At 44.6% G+C, this 18,424-nt stretch overlaps 1 protein-coding gene across 2 annotated transcripts; it reads right to left on the bottom strand.

Moving 5' to 3' along the window:
- Positions 1–6,802: 6,802 nt before the first annotated feature.
- On the bottom strand, positions 6,803–17,099 carry GJB6 (gap junction protein beta 6). Of its 2 annotated transcripts, none has more exons than XM_055244654.1 (3): positions 16,974–17,099; positions 14,379–14,548; positions 6,803–8,336 (listed from the first exon to the last, which is right to left on the bottom strand). In XM_055244654.1, exon 3 carries the CDS (start codon positions 8,319–8,321, stop codon positions 7,536–7,538), a length of 786 nt encoding a protein of 261 aa, XP_055100629.1. In that variant the 5' UTR covers positions 8,322–8,336; positions 14,379–14,548; positions 16,974–17,099; the 3' UTR covers positions 6,803–7,535. The 2 variants fall into 2 exon arrangements, with proteins under 2 accessions (XP_055100629.1, XP_055100628.1); XM_055244653.1 differs by lacking the exon at positions 16,974–17,099 and adding an exon at positions 15,661–15,773.
- Between the last annotated feature and the right edge of the window lie 1,325 nt (positions 17,100–18,424).

Here is an 18,424-nt window from a genome sequence, read left to right as displayed (position 1 = left end):
CAAAGCAATAATAAGGGAATCTTGTGAGCAACTCTACACATACACTTTGCAACTTAGATGAAAGAGACCATTTCCTCAAAACCCACAAACTACCATAGTTCAACCAATATAACATAGATGATGTGAGCTGCGTAACTATTAAGGAAGTTTAATTTATAATTAAAAATCTCTCAGAAAAGAATTGTTCAAGGCTCAGATAGTTTCATTGGAGAATTCTACCAAATGTTTGAAGAAAGATTACCAACAATTCTACATTTTTTCCAGAAAATAAAAAAAGAGGGAACACTTCCCAGTACATTTTGTGACTCCAGTGTCATACTGATCCTAAAACCAGATGAGTACAGCACACAAAAAACAAAACTACAGACTAATATCCTCCGTTAATATAGAGGCAAAAATTCTTAATAGAATAGTAACAAATGGAGTTTGGTACTATATAAAGAGAATTACACACCACGACAAAGTGAGTTTCATTCCAGGGATGCAAGGCTGGTTTAATGCTAAAACAATAGTCAATATAATCTACCGTATTAAAAGGCTAAAGAAGAAAAATCATATGATTAATCAATTAATGGAAAAACTTTTTTTTTGGCCAAAATTCAAAACACATTCATGATTTTAACAACTCTCAGAAGAATGAGAATAGAGATGAACTTCCTGAATTTGATAAAGAGCATCTACAGAAAAACCTGTAGTTAAAATTATACTTAATGGTGAAAGATTGAGTTCTTAATGATCCCCTTAAAATCAGGAACAAGGGAAGGATTTTTGCCTTTACCACTCCTATTCAGTGTAGTGCCGGAATGTCTAGCCAGTGCAATTTGACAAGAAAAGAAATTAAAAGACATATGGACAGAAAAGGAAGAAATAAAATCCTTCATATCTACAGATGATATGATTGTCTGCATATGATTGTCTACTTAGAATACTGAGAAATCCACAAAAATCTAGAACTAATAAATGAATTCAGTAAGATTGGAGGACTCAAACAAATAAGCAAACAAAACCCAAATGTATTTCCATAAACTAGCAATGAACATGGGAACACTGAAATTAAAATATAATACTATATTCAATCAATCAAAGAAAATAAAATATTTAAAATCTAAATCTAACAGAACATTTACATGACTTGTATGCTGAAAACCACACAACACCAATGAAAGAAATTAAAGAGGATATAAATAAATAGATAAACTGTGTTTGAGCATAGGATGATCAAACATAGTAAAGATGTAAATTCTCCCCAAATTTATATACAGGTTTAATGCCATTTCTGTCAAAATCCCAGCAAAAGTTTTTGTATACAGAGATGAGATTATTCTAAAATAATCCTTATAATGGATCCATTCATATAATAGAAAGGCAAAGGAACTAGAATATCTAAAACAATTTGACAAAAAAGAATAGAGTGAGAGGAATTACTCTTGCAGATTTCAAGATTTATTATGTATCTACAATAATTAAGACTGTTTGATATTCACAAAAGGATAGACCCAATGGTCAAAGGATCAGAACAGAGAACCCAGAACTAGACCCATACAAACATGCCCAACTGGTTTTTGATGAAGATGCAAAAGAAACTTAAATGGAGAAGAGATTGCTTTCTTATCAAATGGTGCCAGAGCCACTGGACATCGACATGCAAAAAAATGAACCCCAACTTAAGTCTCAGATCCTATCTAAAATTTAACTCAAAATGGGTCACAGACTTAAATATACAGCGTAAAGCTATAAAACTTTTAGAAAAACATAGGAGAAAGTCTTCAGGATCAAGGGCTAGGCAAAGAGTTCTGAAAAACACTATCCATAAAAGAGAAAATTGATAAATTGTGCTTCATTAAAGTGAAAAACTTTTGTTCTTCAAAGACCTTGTTAAGAAGATGAAAATAAAAGCTACAGAGATGTGTTTAATTTGTTTTAAAGCCACGAAGTGAAAAAATATTTGCAAACCACTTATCTGTCCAAACCAGTGCCTAGAATACATAGAGAACTATCAAAGGTCAACAGTAGGAAGACAAACAATCCATTTAGAACATGGACTAAAGACAGGAAGAGGATACAGAGATGGCAAATAAGCACATGAAAAGACGTTCAACTTCAGCTAATGCAACTAGAGAAATGCGAGCTAAGCACACCAGTCAGAATGTATAAAATAAAAAATAGTGACAGTACCAAATGCTGGTGAGGATGAGGAAAAACTAGATTGCTCTTCCATTGCTGGTGGGATTGTAAAATGGGGCAGCTACTCTGGAGAACATTTTGGCAGTTTCCTTAAAAGCAAACAATGCAGCTACCATAAGGCCTAGCAATTGGATGTCTGGGCATTTATCATAGAAAATGAAAACTTTCATTCACCGAATAATCTTTACAGGAACATTCATATTATTCATATAAGTAAAAAACCAGAAACAGTCAACATGTAACCAATCTCAAAAGGTTACATACTGCTTGATTCCTTGTATATAACATTCTTTAAATGACACATTATAGAAATAATGAGCAGATGAGTGTTTGCCAGGACTTAAGAAGGAGATGGTAGGTGGGACGGGAAGGAGTTGGGTGCGGGTATAAAAGGCAGCATGAGGGGTCCTTATGGTGATGGAAATGTTTTGTATCTTGACAGTATCGATGTCAGTTTCCTGGTTGGGATCTTACACTACAGTTTTGCAAAAATTACCACCAGGGAAACTGCAAACAGCACATGGGATCTCTGCATTGTTTCTTATGCCTGCATGTAAATCTACAGTTATCTCCAAATAATAATTAAAAAAAAAGAATGAAACACTTACAGGACAGTCAGTGAACACTGGCTGTAGTTTTTAGTGTGATGGTGACATTGAGCTTTTTTGAAAGATTAGTCTGTATTCTTAAAAGATCCATACTGAAATATTTCGGATGACGTTCTGTCTGGTATTTGCTTCAGAATAATCCAGAGCGAGGGAGAAGCAGGTGAGGTCCACCAGGAGAGTGAATGGCTGCAAGCAGGGCATTGTGGAGCTGGGTAGTGGGTATGTAGGTGTCTTTACATTAGACGCTACATGGGGTTCTAGTGCCTGGGGCAGGGCAACGTGGTGGGGAGGCCATTGGCTTTAGAGATGGTCAGAACGGCTGTGAATCTTGGCTCTGCTACTTATTAGCTGTGTGACCTTGCTCAAGCTACTCAGACTTTCTTCTTTCTTTTCTTTCTTTCTTTCTTCTTTCTTTCTTTCTTTCTTTCTCTTTCTTTCTTTCTTTCTTTCTTTCTTTCTTTCTTTCTTTCTTTCTTCTTTCTTTCTTTCTTCTTCTTTCTTTCTTTTTTTCCCTTTCTTTCTCTTTCTTTCTTTTTTTTCCTTTCTTTCTTTCTTTCTCTTTCTTTCTTTCTTTCTTTTTTTCTTTTCCTTTCTTTTTCTTTCTTTTTTTTTTTTTGAGACTGAGTCTCACTCTGTCACCCAGGCTGCAGTGCAATAGCGTGATCTCGGCTCACTGCAACCTCTGCCTCTCGGGTTCCAGCAATTCTTGTGCCTCAGCCTCCCGAGTAGCTGGGATTACAGGCGCCCGCTACCACACCCAGCTAATTTTTGTATTTTTAGTAGAGATGGAGTTTCACCATGTTGGCCAGGCTGGTCTCAAACACTTGACCTCAGTGATCTGCCCGCCTTGGCCTCCCAAAGTGCTGGGATTACAGGCATGAGCCACCGCACCCGGCCTCTATTCAACCTTTCTGACCTCAGTGTCTTTGTCTGTAAAATGAGGCTAATATCTCATAGGGTAATTGTGCAGATAAACAAGATTGCTGAGGAAGAGTGCAGGGTGAGTAATAAAAGGTTCTTGGGGTAACTTCACCTGAGGATGGAAAGAGGAAGAGAAGCCAGTGCAGGAGATAGATGGGCAGGTGGAGGTGGGGCAGGAGAACCATGGTTAGGTTGGGCTGTATGTGGGAATCCAGTAAAATATTAGTTTTATTTAATTTTTAATTTTTTTGCGATAAGGTCTCGCTCTATCATCCAGGCTGGAGTGCAGGGGCGTGATCATAGATCATTGTAGCCTCAATCTCCCGGTCTCAAGCGATCCTCCCACCTCAGCTTCCTGAGTAGTTGGGATTGCAAGTTTTTTTTTTTTTTTTTGTAGAGACTGGGGCTTGCTGTACGAAAGAATCCAAGCTGGTCTCAAACTCCTGGCCTTAAACGATCCTCCTGCCTTGGCCTCATGAAATGTTGGGATTAAGGCGCAAACTACCCTGTCCATCCAGTAAAAGATTTTTAAAAGAATTGTTGGAAGGACACACCTGAGAAGAAGCCATCAGATGTGGCATTCAGAAAGTCATTGGTGCTGATAATGGCTTCAGTTCAGTGGTGAAGGTGGGCCCAGATTCATTGCTATGGAATAGGTGGGGAAAGAGGAAGTAAGTGCCTGCCATTCTCAGAATCTTGATGGCAGGATATGGAGAGACAAGGCTGTAGCTCAAGAGGGAAGGAGCTTTTAGAGAGGTTAAAGAGTAGAAAGAAACTAAAGATGAAGAGATTGAAAGTGAAAGAGAGAGGAGGGTTGTTTCCATATCCTGTCCATTGTGAATCATGCTGCAATGAGCACAGGTGTGCAAGTATTTCTTTAAGATCCTGGTTTTAACTCTTTTGGGCATATACCCAAAAGTGCAATTCTGGATCTTTTGGCCATTTTACTTTTAATATTTTAAGGAGCCTCTATCCTGCTTTCCATAATGCTGCACCCTTCTACATTCCTAACAGTGCATGAGAGCTGCATTTTCCCCACATCTTCACCAACACTCATCCTTTGTTTCTGTTTTGTTTTGTTTTTTGAGAATAGCCTTGCTAACAGGTGTAAGGTGATATGGTAATTTTGACAGATAAATGAAGACAGAAAGTATGTTATATCCATACAATGGAATATTATTCAGCCTTAAAAAAGAAGAAAATCCTGCCATCTGCGGCAACATGGATGAACCCAGAGGACATTATGTTAAGTGAAATAAGCCAGGCACAGAAAGGTAAATATTCCTGATGGTACTGATGTGAGCATCTAAAACAGTCAAACTCTGAGTAGCAAAGAATCCAACGGCAGTTTCCAGGGATGGGGAGGGGTGTGGATTTAAGGAAATGGGGAATTATTATTCAATGGATATAAAGTTTCAGTTATGCTGGAAGAATATGTTCCAGAGATCTTCTGCACAGCATCCTGCCCATAGTGAACAATATGTATTGCACATTCCAAAATACGTTAAGAGGATAGTTCTCATGTTAAATGTTCTTACTGCAAAAAACAATGCAACACAGGGGCCTTTTGCAGGTGATGGGTATGTTTATTACCCCGATTGTGGTGCTGGGTATTCCGGGTGTTTCCATAGGTCCAAACCCATCAAATTGGGCACTTTAAATATGTGCAGTTCTGTGTATATCCATTTTACCTCAGTTTCTTGTTTAAAAAAGGAGAGAGAGAACGGAGGCGCCAACTGCAGCAGTCCTGGAGGAGAGGTGGGGAGAAGATGCCTCCTCCATTCATACTGGGATTATTGCCAAGGCTGTGTTATTTGCCCCTGATCTTCCCCACTTCCTGTGTGCTTCATGCGATACCCATACAACCAGTGATTTAAAAAGAAAGGAACAGGGCTGGACACGGTGGCTCACACTTTTAATCTCAGCACTTTGGGAGGCCGAGGAGGGCAGATCACTTGAGGCCAGGAGTTGGAGGCCAGCCTGGCCAACACGGTGAAAGCTCATCTCTACTAAAAATATAAAAATTAGCCGGGCATGGTGGCACACGCCTGTAATCCCAGCTATGTGGGAGGCTGAGGCATGAGAATCGTTTGAACCCAGGAGGCAGAGGTTGCAGTGAGCCAAGATTGTGCCACTACACTCCAGCCTGGGCTACAGAGTGAGGCTCTGTCTCAAAAAATAAAAATAAAAATAAATAAATAAAATAAAAAGAAAGGAACATCCCAGGAAAAGCAGGGATTATGAATGCCAACTTGATTGGTTTAGTGTGATGATGAAATTGTGATTTTGCTTTAAAAGCTTAGTCCTTGGTGTTTATAGATTGGTACTAAAATATTTATGGCTGAAATATTTTGAGGTTTGCTTTAGACTAAAGAAAATGAGAAGAGTATTTTTGTTTCTCTGGAGCAAGTTTTTGAAGGAGGTCCTGGAGGAATCAGCGTGCCACACCAAGCCCACATCTGTGTTCACCATTCACTGGATGTCCCCATGGGTGGTGGATCATGCTATGTCCCTTTATGCCGGGAGTTTTTGAAGGAGGTCCTGGAGGAATCAGCATGCCACACCAAGCCCACATCTGTGTTCACCGTTCACTGGATGTCCCCATGGGTGGTGGATCATGCTATGTCCCTTTATGCCGGGAGTGAGTTCACGGGTGTGCCATTGCTCCCAGCAGTGATCAGTCTGCACCTGCCTCACCCACACCCATACTAATGGCATTTGTGTCCAATCTGGAAATCCTTGGGGGGAAAGAGGTTTCCCACCTCTGGATGCCAAACTGTGGGTGCTTTTCTCAGTCACATGGGATGAAGGCTTAAGACTTCCCTAACCTCCTCTCTTTCTGGGATGAACTGACCCTGAGGACATCATCCTAGTGTCGTACAAGTGGCCCCCTCCAAGCTGAGTGCTCTGTAGGCTGCTAAACTTAGCCTCTGCCCATTTGCAGGGAGGATGCAAGTATCCCTGTTGAAGTTCCAGGCCCCTCCACCCACAGTAACTGGTGGCCTTTCCAGCAAAAGCACCCAGCCCGCTCATCATACCACGAGGGTTGGCTGCAAGCTACCCAGATGCAACAGAAACCACAAGGCATGTGAAGGCTTAAGCAATGGGGACGAGCTTTATTGAGGCAATCACATTCACATTTCAGTTGTTTGCAATGATTGGCAAATGGATGAGTTAAAAAAGCCTTCTGCTTCCACACTGTTCCATCTACATTCAGAAAGCAGTAAAAATATATTGTGCAATGAACACTTTCCACCTCTAGTGTATCATGACAGTTCAAAAATTTGCCAACAGACAGTGCAAAACAATATTTACAAGATAGACCCTTTGTAAGTTCCAAATTTAGATACTTGTGGTGTAATTCTAAAACTAACATCGCATGTTTTTCCAGGTAAGGAAGACCAGTCATTATAAAAATACTTTATATAAATTCAAAGTCAGAGCTAAAAACATCCAAGCCTATAAAAATATCTTTTCCTAATAAAAGTATCAATTTCTAGATACATGTTCTTTATCAACAACAGTTATATAAATTTTCAGAAAGTACCCAGTTTGTCAGAGAGTCCACTTAAAAGGAACCTGTCAAAGTGACTGCAATGCTTCCCTGTCAAGCAGTCTCTTGTTTTCAGAGATGGACCACATATTTGATTACGTTGTGTATGAATGGAGCAAGTATCCTACAAAAAGTTAACTCAAGTGCCTATTTATTATGAAAGTCATTTACAAACTCTTCAGGCTACAGAAGGAACTTTCAGGTTGGTATTGCCTTCTGGAGAAGACAGAAGTCTCCTTATGACAAAGCTACATTTTACCTTGAAATGTTTAGCTTGGGAAACCTGTGATTGCATTTTGACCACTATCTGAAATCAGCTCATTCATTTCATTCTGCTTACTCTCCTTTAGGGCGTGATTGGGGTGATTTCTTTGTGTCTGTGCTCTCTTTGATCTGCTAAAACACACTTTCAGCAGCAGGTAGCACAACTCTGCCACGTTAAGCAGCATGCAGATCACAGACGCAGAAATCATAAAAATGGTAAACACGGTCTTCTCTGTTGGCCTAGAAATAAAGCAGTCAACAAGGTTGGGGCAGGGGTCAATCCCACATTTCAACACCCAGGGCAGGTGGTACCCATTGTAAAGGAAGTAAAACACATACATAAAGGCTGCTTCAAAGATGATTCGGAAAAAGATGCTGCTGGTGTACGTCCACCACAGCGATCCCTCTATCCGAACCTTCTGCGTTTTAATGTCCTCTATGTCTTTGAATTCATTCCTCTTCTCTCCTCGCCTGAACTTGCGAGTGGTTTCATGCCTGTAATAGGCCACATGCATGGCCACCAGCAGCGCTGGGGTGGAGACGAAGATCAGCTGGAGGGCCCACAGGCGGATGTGGGACACTGGGAAAAAGTGGTCGTAGCACACATTTTTGCATCCCGGTTGCAGTGTGTTGCAGACGAAGTCCTCCTGCTCGTCACCCCACACTTCCTGGGCAGCCACCACGAGGATCATGACTCGGAAAATAAAGATGACTGTGATCCACACCTTCCCGATGCTGGTGGAGTGTTTGTTGACACCCCCGATGAAAGTGTGCAGGGTCCCCCAATCCATTGTGCTGGTTTATCCCTAAACAGACAAAAGCGGGCAAAGGTTTATTAGTGGAAGAGGCCTTGGGAAAGTGACACAGTGATATTACAGACTGAAGCCAACTTTATTTTAAGGTAGGCTGTGATATTTTACAACTTCAACTCCCTGCCCTGCTAGTCCGAGGTTTTCTGAAAAGGAATGCTCACCCTGAAAGCATTCTCATGTTTGGCCGGGCTCGGTGGCTCATGCCTGGAATCCCAGCACTTTGGGAGGCCGAGGCGGGCAGATCATGAGGTCAGGAGATCGAGATCATCCTGGCTAACAAGGTGAAACCCTATCTCTACTAAAAATACGAAAAATAATTAGCCAGGCGTGGTGGTGGGCACCTGTAGTCCCAGCTACTTGGAAGGCTGAGGCAGGAGAATGGCATGAACCAGGGAGGTAGAGCTTGCAGTGAGCCGAGATGGCGCCACTGCACTCCAGCCTGGGCGACAGAGCGAGACTCTGTCTCAAAAAAAATAAATAAATAAAAATAAAATAAAATCATATTTTTGGTCAGAAACAACTTTTTGGAAGAGGGGTTAGGATCATCTTGATTCAACTAAATTCAGATCGTATATTAGATTGTTGTTTGCATTAATCCAGGAACACAGGTAAACTAATTCATTTCCAAGCTCCCTTTTAATCACTGTCTGATCTGTTACACCAGATTGGCTTTCTCCAAGGGCTCACCAAGCTTCCGCAGTAGATTTTATTCATTAAATAGCTTATTCAGGGGAAAAAAACCTTTCATTGGAATGACATATTCTAGTTCACCCAAAAGACTAAGAAGGGAAAAAACAAAATACTTATTAGCTTACTTTATACAATATATTTATACTTAATTCTAGCTTGAATAACATCATCTGCCATACTCATGTGTTCTTAGGAAATTTAATATTGTCAACTACTGAGAAAGCCTCTTCTAAGAGAGACTCATAATCTTCTATAAAGATTGCTCCATTGTTCTCCAACATATCTTCAGTATAACCAAGCCCACGTTGGCTTTGCCTCCCCAGTGGGTCCTGTTCGCGCCAGGGGCAGCCGAGGAGGGGATCTGCTGCCCCTGCCACCCAGTGCCTCCTTCTCTGTTAATGCACTGATTCTATATCCCGAGAGAAAAAGGACTTTACAGCTATGGACACTTCTGCTAGAATTCAAACAGCTGCCTTCTTAGCCTACACTGCCACAGAAGACTACAGAATTGGTCAGCATTCTCCTTTGAAAAATAAAAGGAGGTATCATGGACCCTTTGAAAATTTTCAGAAAGTAAAAGACCTCTCCCCAGAGTAATTCACTCAGGCATTTTTTCACAGGCTGTCAGGGCATGAGGGAGTCACCAAAGTCCTTCTGTTCACCTGTCTTAGACTTTCTTATCCCTGAATGGGCGAGGGACACCTGTCAGCCTCCCCCTATCGGGCCAGCCCCCTGGAGCTCACGCTCTGGCCCACACACCTGCCCCTCTGCATTACGCTGGCTGCTCTTGGAAGCAGTTGGGTAAATGGAGGCAGCCTCTCCCCACCCAGGAGTGCCTTGGCCTCAGAGTGGGGTGCTACTGTGTGCCCCAAGGCAGCATCTTTTGTAGACTTCGAAAGTCAGCAGACCTGTTGGAAAAGTCTGACTCCTAGTTCAGTTGGCTTTCTGAGAAATTGTTTTTTTTTGCCCTTGGTTGGGTATTAATATTAAGCAACAATTCTCCATTCCCCCCTCCCCAGCCCCCAGCAACCACCATTCTACTTTCTGTGTCTATGATTTTGACTGCTCTACAGACCTCATAGAAGTAGAAATCCACAGCACTTGTCTTTTTGGGACTGGCTTATTTCACTCAGCATAATGTCCTCGAGGTTCATCCATGTTGCAGCGTGTGACGGGATTTCCTTATTTTGGAGGCCGAATACTATTCCACCGTATGGATGTTCCCCATTTTGTTTACCCATTCATCCATCAGTGGGCACTGGGTTGCTTCCACCCTTCGGCTGTTGTAACACTACTATGAGTGAGGGTGTACTATTATTTTTTCAAGACCCAGCTTTCAAGTCTCTTAGGTATCTAGATGTGGGATTGCTGGATCTCATGGTTATTCTATTTTTAATTCTTTAAGCATTTCCACAGGAGAGCAGAATATTATTATTCAGAATGAAAAGAGGGGCCCAATTCCTGGAGAAAGGCAAATATCTTGATTTTTAAAATAAGAGAAAATGTATATGTGTGAACTGGGGGGCTTTCTGTTGAGCCCCCAGCAACATTCTAAAACAGCATCACTAAACTTCTTGTTAAGAGTGGTAGCAACTATGGCAATGGCAATGGCACGGAGTCTTGGAATCACAGTGGTCTTTGTTGCCGCCTCTCCTATCTTTGGGAGGTTGTATTTTCATGGTTCCTTCAATAACTGCAGCCCAGCATTTTACTTCAGGAATATCAGTATTCCTTAGGAGGAATATCCTTATCAGCGGGACATCAGCGCCACAGCACAAGGTTGTGAGAAAGAGACTCAGGCTCAGGCTGTGTGAAGGGAACAGAGTGCTGGGCTCCCTGGGCAGCCCACATTGGAAGGGTGGGCTCTTTCCATGTTTCAGGAAAGACCTGGCCCTCGGGGGCGCATCAACAGGTGTGTGGACAGATGGAAGAGGCTGGAGGTTACCTCACAGCCGAGGGAACAGAACCAACACTAGCTTGAGGAAGATGCTGAGGCACAGGGCGGCGACCCTGGAATGTGAAGCAGAGGATTCAATGCCTGCGCGGATCTAGGACTAAGAACTGGATCTGGCACTCAGCATTAACAGAAAGCCAGGTTTTTGCTTTCAAGCCAGGTGTTTCTTAAAAAAAAAAAGAAAGAAAAGAAAATTGAAATGGGCTACGCTTCAAACCGTGTTTTCTCATCCCTTAAAGCATTTCATCAGAGGCTGTATGAGTGTCTGCTGGGGTAATGCACAGGGGACTCCTCTAGGAGCCCTGGTCCCAGCGTTGCATAATTAAAGTGTATGTACTAATGCCTCCCTTTCATATACAACATATTTCACGGCCTAAAGAGATGGCCAATTTCCACAGTAAATGCAGCTCCATTTAAAAAGCTCATGTTAAATGATATGATTTGTAAAATTAATTTTATTCTCAGATGAAAGGCATAATACATTTTCCTAATTGTTGATGTTCTATCTCAAAAGCATTTCAAAATGTGACCAGTGAGGAGCAAGAAATTTGTATGTCTTGATGTTTAAACATATTTTACAGCAGCTGTTCACCTATGGGGTCAGTCCTGTTTATTTATAAAATGAAGATATTCTCTTATTAACCAAGAAAGACCTCCCATTGAAATTTGGTCAACAAAATGCCCAATCAGCAAGAGTTTGATTTATCAAAAAATGGTTCACATTTTCTTCAACACTTCAAAGTCCATAGAACTCAGCGGGTGAGACAGCTGTGTTCTCTTGGTTCTGTAGCCCGTAGGCTGCCTGAACAATGGCACCCCATGGCCCCCTGTGGTCCAACCTTCTAGGAAGCAAACAGATCAGGGAGCCAGAGGGCAACATGGCCTGGATGATTCTGAGAGGCTAAAGTCATAGAAAAGGTCAAGAGGTCACAATTCCCCCCCAAGAACAATGGTCCACGCTTTCTAGAAGCAGGGTCCCTGACTTCTGCAGCTTTGGGCTTCTCCCTGTTTTTTTTTTTTTTTTTTCTAAAAACAGTGACAATTATAATGGCAGTAGCTTTTTAAATTTCTTTGGATTTTTCTGGGTCCCCAAGCCACACGCTCTGAGAGTGTTCTATCAACATAGCAAAACTGAACAGAAAATAATCTCTTTCACAATGTGCACTTCACAATGCTGGTACTAAAAATCGGCAATCCAGCTACGCCTTTAAAGGAAGAAAAGTAAAGGAGATGCCGAGCTTGCTGAGAAAAATGAGGTTAAATCCAATACAAGTGTGTCTAACTCCCTGGTCACTCAGGACAGTCTCCTGGTTCAGAGCGTCCTCCTGCAAGAGCCACAAATGCCCTGTTATTCCTAACAGCAGAAGTGATCCAAGGGAGAGGCTGTGTCCTCTCTCTGAATCTGCCCAGTCCTGAGTGGGCTGCCCCTGGGTGCTCAGTGACCCTGAGCTGGTGTTTCCCAACTAAGACAGTGAGACAGTGGCTCTTCCCATTCTTTTCCAGGTTGTGTCACCCCTGAGGGGCTCACCAACCAGCCCTGGGGATCTGCCCTGCGTATCATTCTCTGCAGGCCAACAGCCAGGAAGAGGAGAGTTCCCCTTGCAAGTGTCAAGAGATAGGCCAGGGTGATGGGCCAGCTGCAGGTTACCAAGCCCCCAAATTTCCAGCACATTGCTGCCATTACTGGCCAGGCCTGGCTGCCCCAGGAGACGCTCCCACTCAAGGAGCTGTGGGAGGATGGCGGTAAACGCAGGAGACTCAGGAAGTTTTAAGGAGGACTCAACATCACTGGCTGCTCCTGTCCTGACTTTGGTGGGTGGACAGGGTGGGCGGACAGACTGCAGAGGGGCCCAGAGGAAGGATGTTGGGGGTTGGGGGTGGCAAAGAAAGCGCCAGCCCCCAGGTTCTCCGTTGTAAAAACACATAACCACAGGGCATAATCTTTCACAAACCCTCCTGGTTGGAGAAGATTTGAAGGCTACTTCAATTTGTGAAGTCGTCACTAATTTCAAATTACTTTCCAAAACCATCGCATCCACTGGGACCCTTTGCAACTGTAGTAAACAAAGTACCTCTTTCCTCTCCTGCTTCTGGAGGGCTGGAGCCAATGGGAGGAGCTTTTTCAATACAAAGTGAAATATTAACTCTTTCTTCGGAAATCAGAGAGGTTCGTTTTAACTGATGCCTCTCTGGCTGTCTTTTAAGGAAAGAATAGATAGGCTTAGCTTCTGCAGTCTTTAACTTCTAAGAATGTGATTACATTTAAACTTAAAAAGGTAAACTGTGTTCGGTTTTGTGGTAAATCTAATCATAGTGAAGAACTTGATGCTGTATTTTTTTTTTTTTTTTGAGATGGAGTCTAGCTCTGTTGCCCAAGCTGGAGTGCCGTGGCGTGATCTCGGCTCGCTGCAAGCTCCGCCTCCCGGGTGCAGGCCATTCTCCCACCTCAGCCTCTCTGAGTATCTGGGACTACAGGCGCCTGCCACCAAGCCTGGCTAATTTTTTGTATTTTTAGTAGAGATGGCGTTTCATAGTGGTCTCGATCTCCTGACCTCGTGATCCACCCGCCTTGGCCTCCCAAAGTGCTGGGATTACAAGCGTGAGCCACCCTGCCCGGCCGATGCTATATTCTTGATACTAAAGCTCCAGTCTGAAATATCTAGCTCTAAAAATAAGTAAACCATGGACTTTCCTTTTGAGGATCCACACAGCATTATGAAGATAGGTTGTTCTTTCCTTTTACAGTTCAAATAATTTAGATCTATTGGCATTTGACTGCACTAATAAAATTTCTTGATTGTTTTAAAACTTCTTAGGAAATTAATCACAACTAGCTTATTTAGCTATGCCATTATAATTTCACTAATGACAGAACCAAAACTAAAGCCCCTAAAGTTAGAATGTAACCCCTCAGCATATTTTTCTAGATAGCTCTGTTCCCCTTTCAATGTCATTTAGAAAAAAAAAAAAAATTTTTTTTTTTTTTTTTTTTTTGAGACAGAGTCTTGCCCTGTTGCCCAGGGTGGAGTGCAATGGTGCAATCTCAGCTCACTGCAACATCTGCCTCCCGGGTTCAAGTGATTCTTGTGCTTCAGCCTCCTGAGTAGCTGGGACTACAGGCATATGCCACCACACCTGGTTAATTTTTTTTTTTTTTTTAGTAGAGACAGGGTTTTGCCATCTTGGTCAGGCTGGTCTTGAACTCCTGACCTCAGCCTTGGCCTCCCAAAGTGTTGGGATTACAGGCGTGAGCCATCGTGCCCGGCCGTCTAAGGAATAGTTGATAGATCTGAGAACAGGAACATGTGCCTCCCAATTTCGAAGTTAGCTTTGGATAGTCGGGGAGTCTGCATAGATAAAAGGAAAACAATGTCAAAGCAAAACAAGCAAACCTGAGTCCTGTTTCCAATGACTGCCAGTGTTTCAGACCCGAAGAATGAGGGCAAGTTCCCTCTGCGAGCGTGTCAGACCTCCTTCTCCTACCCCACTGGAGTGCCTAGAAGCCAATGGTGCACAGTGATGATACGAATGTCAATCTTTGCTCGGTCAGTGAGGATGTCACCTGTTGAGGGAAAAATAGTAGCCGTTGCCATATTCCTTTAACTCCCCCCCGCCCCCCACAATATGTCCCCTGAATAAACTTTGTGGGTCCCTTTTCTTCATTCCCAGAACTGTTATGAGGTCAGTTCAGAAATTGCCAGCTTCCCGATGCTCTATACTTGGAACACACAAAATAATCAAAGGTGCTGTTTGGAAGGATCCTTTCCCTATCAAAATAACAGTGACGCCCAATCTGAGGCCTCAAGCCCACTCCTTGAGCAAAACAAAAAGGGACAGGGGAGAGTTTGAGACACTGGCTACACCCTGATCCCCAAATCAGTGGTTTAAAAAAAAATCTCAGGCTCTTTCTTTAATCAGGAAGAATAGATTTCTTTTGTCTCTAGAAATCTCGGGTCATCCAAAGGACAACCTGATAGTTGATTTTTAAATTTAGTGACAAAAAACTTCAGCAACTGTCCTGATAGAGTAACAGCTAGTGATAACAATGGGTCAGGGATTCATTTCTTTCAAAATTAACTCAATAAAAGTGAAACGTTTCTGTCTGCGGAGTCTAGATGTAAAAATGGACAACTCATGAAATTACGTGTGTTTCTTACAACATTTAAGAATTCAAAGAGTTAAAAATTAATTTCCATTAAGTTAAACTTTCCTTCTCTGGGTCTTGTTAGCAATATACGTTTGTTCATTCAAGCAAACCTGTGTCCTTTCCAAACATTTAAGCTCAACTATATTTAAATGACCCTGGGAATAAAAATGGAGCAGGCCCTCTGGGGTTCCAGGTCTATGCTCATGCACTAAGCAACTAAAACAGAAATCATAACCTATGGCAGGTGGCTATTAGAAGGTTATGCCCTCACAGACCAAGAAGCTTGGGTCAGAAATTACTTTCCCACAATTTTATCCCATTTAACATTTAAACTAATGTATGCAAACTGCTCACAGCACCTGGAATATTCAAATTGAATTAAAGATGCATGAAGAGGGCGTACAAGTTAGAATTTTTCTTTCACCATACTGAAATTGTTTAGCCAAATCTTCTGTACTTCTTTTCCTTCCTAACACTCAGAATTCAGAAGAGAAGACATAAGAAAAAAAGCATAAAGTCATCATTACCTGTATCAGAATTTGTTTAAAAAACAACCAGCGGGCAGGTGAACTGACCAGCGTCTTCCCAGCTTTAGTCACTGCAGTGGCAATGAGGCGCCCTCCACACCCCCAGTTATGTGACAGGCTAGAGCCCTGGTGTTCTCTCTTCAGAACCCCCCTCCCCTCCGTGGCAAGCTTCAAGCAACACCCCCAAAGACGCTGCTGGATCCAAACAACAGACAAAGCTCTCCACAGGAGCAGTTCTGAGCAGCACCCTGCAATTCTAAGGAGACTGCATGGGGGCAGGACATTTTCTTCTAGAACACTGGTTAGATTCTGCTAGAACTGGGGCAAGAAAATAGCTGTATGGCATAAAGTCTACTTGAGGGAAAAGAACAACCCGGCACGGTTACAGTCAATCAGACACTAAACAGAGTGCACGCCCACCCAGGGGACACTGAGGTCGCTGGGCCAGTGTCCCCGCCTGGTTGCAGGTCCGTAACCCCTCCGGGAGTGCAGAGCTGCGGGCAGGCCACACTCACCCTGACCCGTCCTGCTCCCCAGGAAGGGAGGCCAGCCCCGTTTGCGAAACACAGGATGCCCGTGACACCGGGGACTGGTCTTCTTCACCAACAGGAAGTGCCTTCTGGTGCCTGCACGTTTTAACTAAGATGTGTCGCCAATTACTTTTAATTACTGTCGTCCACGCTATTGTCATCAGCATTTCACAAGTTTCTCGGAAGCCCATCACGCAGCCCATACCCTGAGGTTCTCCGGGGACTTATGCATCGGCCCAAGTCGAGGGTTTGGCTGAACTGAAACCCGCATCCTAGACATGGCTTTCTTCTCCCCAAATCCAAGGGGACACGCCGGTGACCCACAAAAGCTTAGAAAATCCAACACGCAGCAAATGAAACGGGGGAAAGGGGCACCGGCCCTCACTCTGGCCTCTTAGACACACGATATGAAACCTTCATAAAACCTGTTGTACAAGTCAAAGGGGACCACGCTGGGGTAAAAGTCAAACCAGTCCATCCTCGTTCCTCTGCGTACAGAGAGAGGGTCCATCGCTGGCGGCGCCCACTGCCGTCCGGCCGGGGTCGGGACGCGCGGATGGAGGCAGATGGGGGGCCCGGTCGCCCCACGTGCGGCCAGACACCCACCCCGGCGGCGCTCTGCCGGCTCTGATCCGGTGCCTGACAGGAGCGACAGGGGCGAGGTGGGGACCAGCCGCCGACCTCACCTGCTTTGGTTTCTTGGAGGAAATTCCTCCGCTGGGGGGCCGAGGTGGCGCCGCCCGCTCGCCCCCCGAACGACCCCGCCGGTCCGCGCCCGCTTACCTGCTCTGCGGCCGGCGGCCCTGGCGCGGGCTCTGCACGGGGCGGCGCCCTTCGCTCCGGCTGAGCAGGCAGGTCGGGCTCGGGCGCCGCCGGCTGTCGGGCTCTCGTCGGGCTTCGGGTGAAGGCCCCGGCTCCCACCTGCTGCGCCTTTTAACCGCGCCCCACCCCGCCTCTGCCCTGACGCGGCTCGGGCGGGCTGCGGGAGGCGAGCGCTGTCACTCGACGAGCCCCCCGCCCCCACCTGCCCGGGGCGCACTAGCCGCCGGGCGCGGACCGTCCCCCGGAGGAGCGAGGAGTGCAGCACGGGGGCTGTCCCCCCGGGGGCCAGGGTGCGCAGAGCGGGGACCCTTTTTCAGTGGCGGAGGGCGCAGGGTGGGGGACCCCTAAGAAATGCACAGGGCGCGGGGCCCTCTTTCCGGCCCTTGGAGGGAACGGGGTCCCGGGGATGCAGGGGGCAGGGCTCTCGCTCAGGGGCGCAGAGGGCGGGGCCAGCCCCCTCTGCGCGGGTGCGGGTGTGGGGTGCCTGCCCAGGCCCTCGAGGGAACCCTTCTTCCCTAGTGCACCCGTGGCTAGCAGTGTGAGGGGCAGGCTGTGTTTTTGCCAGGACACACCCTCTGTCTTTCTGGGTACCCCAGCCTTCTCCTAGCCCGCGGGGTGCACAGCCCTCTCCTATAGCAGCCTGGAGGTTCTTTATTAGTTAATGACCACTTAGAGGAGGTACAGGGTTTTTTTTTATTAATTACCTTCATCCTTTGAAGCCTCCTCCGGGGAAGCGGAGCAGGCCTTCCTCGGGACAGTGCACCAGGAGAGACCACATTGCCTCCCCGCTTTTCAGTCAAGACTAGAAATATCAGGGCCAGTACAGGGAGTGGTGCAAGGACTGGTGGGGTGGAAACGTTGGAAGCTATTTAGGGACCTGGCTTTACAGGTTCAAACCTGTCATGCATCGGACAAAAGATGTGTGACTTGCTTATTCTACAAAATTGTTTGGTAATTAAACATCCCCACCTAAACCATATGCCACTTGATGGGTCATATTCTCCCATGAAACAATTAAGATGTCTGTTAAAGGTCATGGAAGTTGAGCCAAGACTTCATAAAAATCCGCTTTCCAAAGTATTTTATTTGAGGAGAACAAGGTTCTTAAAGAAGTTGCCCAAGTCACGTTTTAAAAACTTTGGAGAGGCCCCTGAAACGGCCTTGAACCTGGAGAGTGGAGAGATGCAGAAATCTCTAGGCCTTTTTTATTTTTTTAATTTAATTTAATTTAACTTAATTTTTTTTTTTTTTTTTTTTAACGAAGTCTGGCTCTGTTGCCCAGGCTGGAGTGCGGTGGTGTGATCTCAGCTCATTGCAACCTCTGCCTCCCGGGTTCAAGTGATTCTCCTGCCTCAGCTTCCTGAGTAGCTGGGATTACAGGCCTGCACCACCACGCCTGGCTAGGTTTTGTA

Source organism: Symphalangus syndactylus, chromosome 15, assembly GCF_028878055.3.
Source record: "Symphalangus syndactylus isolate Jambi chromosome 15, NHGRI_mSymSyn1-v2.1_pri, whole genome shotgun sequence".
In the NCBI taxonomy this organism is placed as follows: Eukaryota; Metazoa; Chordata; class Mammalia; order Primates; family Hylobatidae; genus Symphalangus; species Symphalangus syndactylus.
This window is presented reverse-complemented; position numbering and strand designations above follow the sequence as displayed.

Coding starts and splice junctions, on each gene's coding strand:
- GJB6 (XM_055244654.1), bottom strand. CDS start 8,321: ATGGATTGGGGGACCCTGCACACTTTCATCGGGGGTGTCAACAAACAC.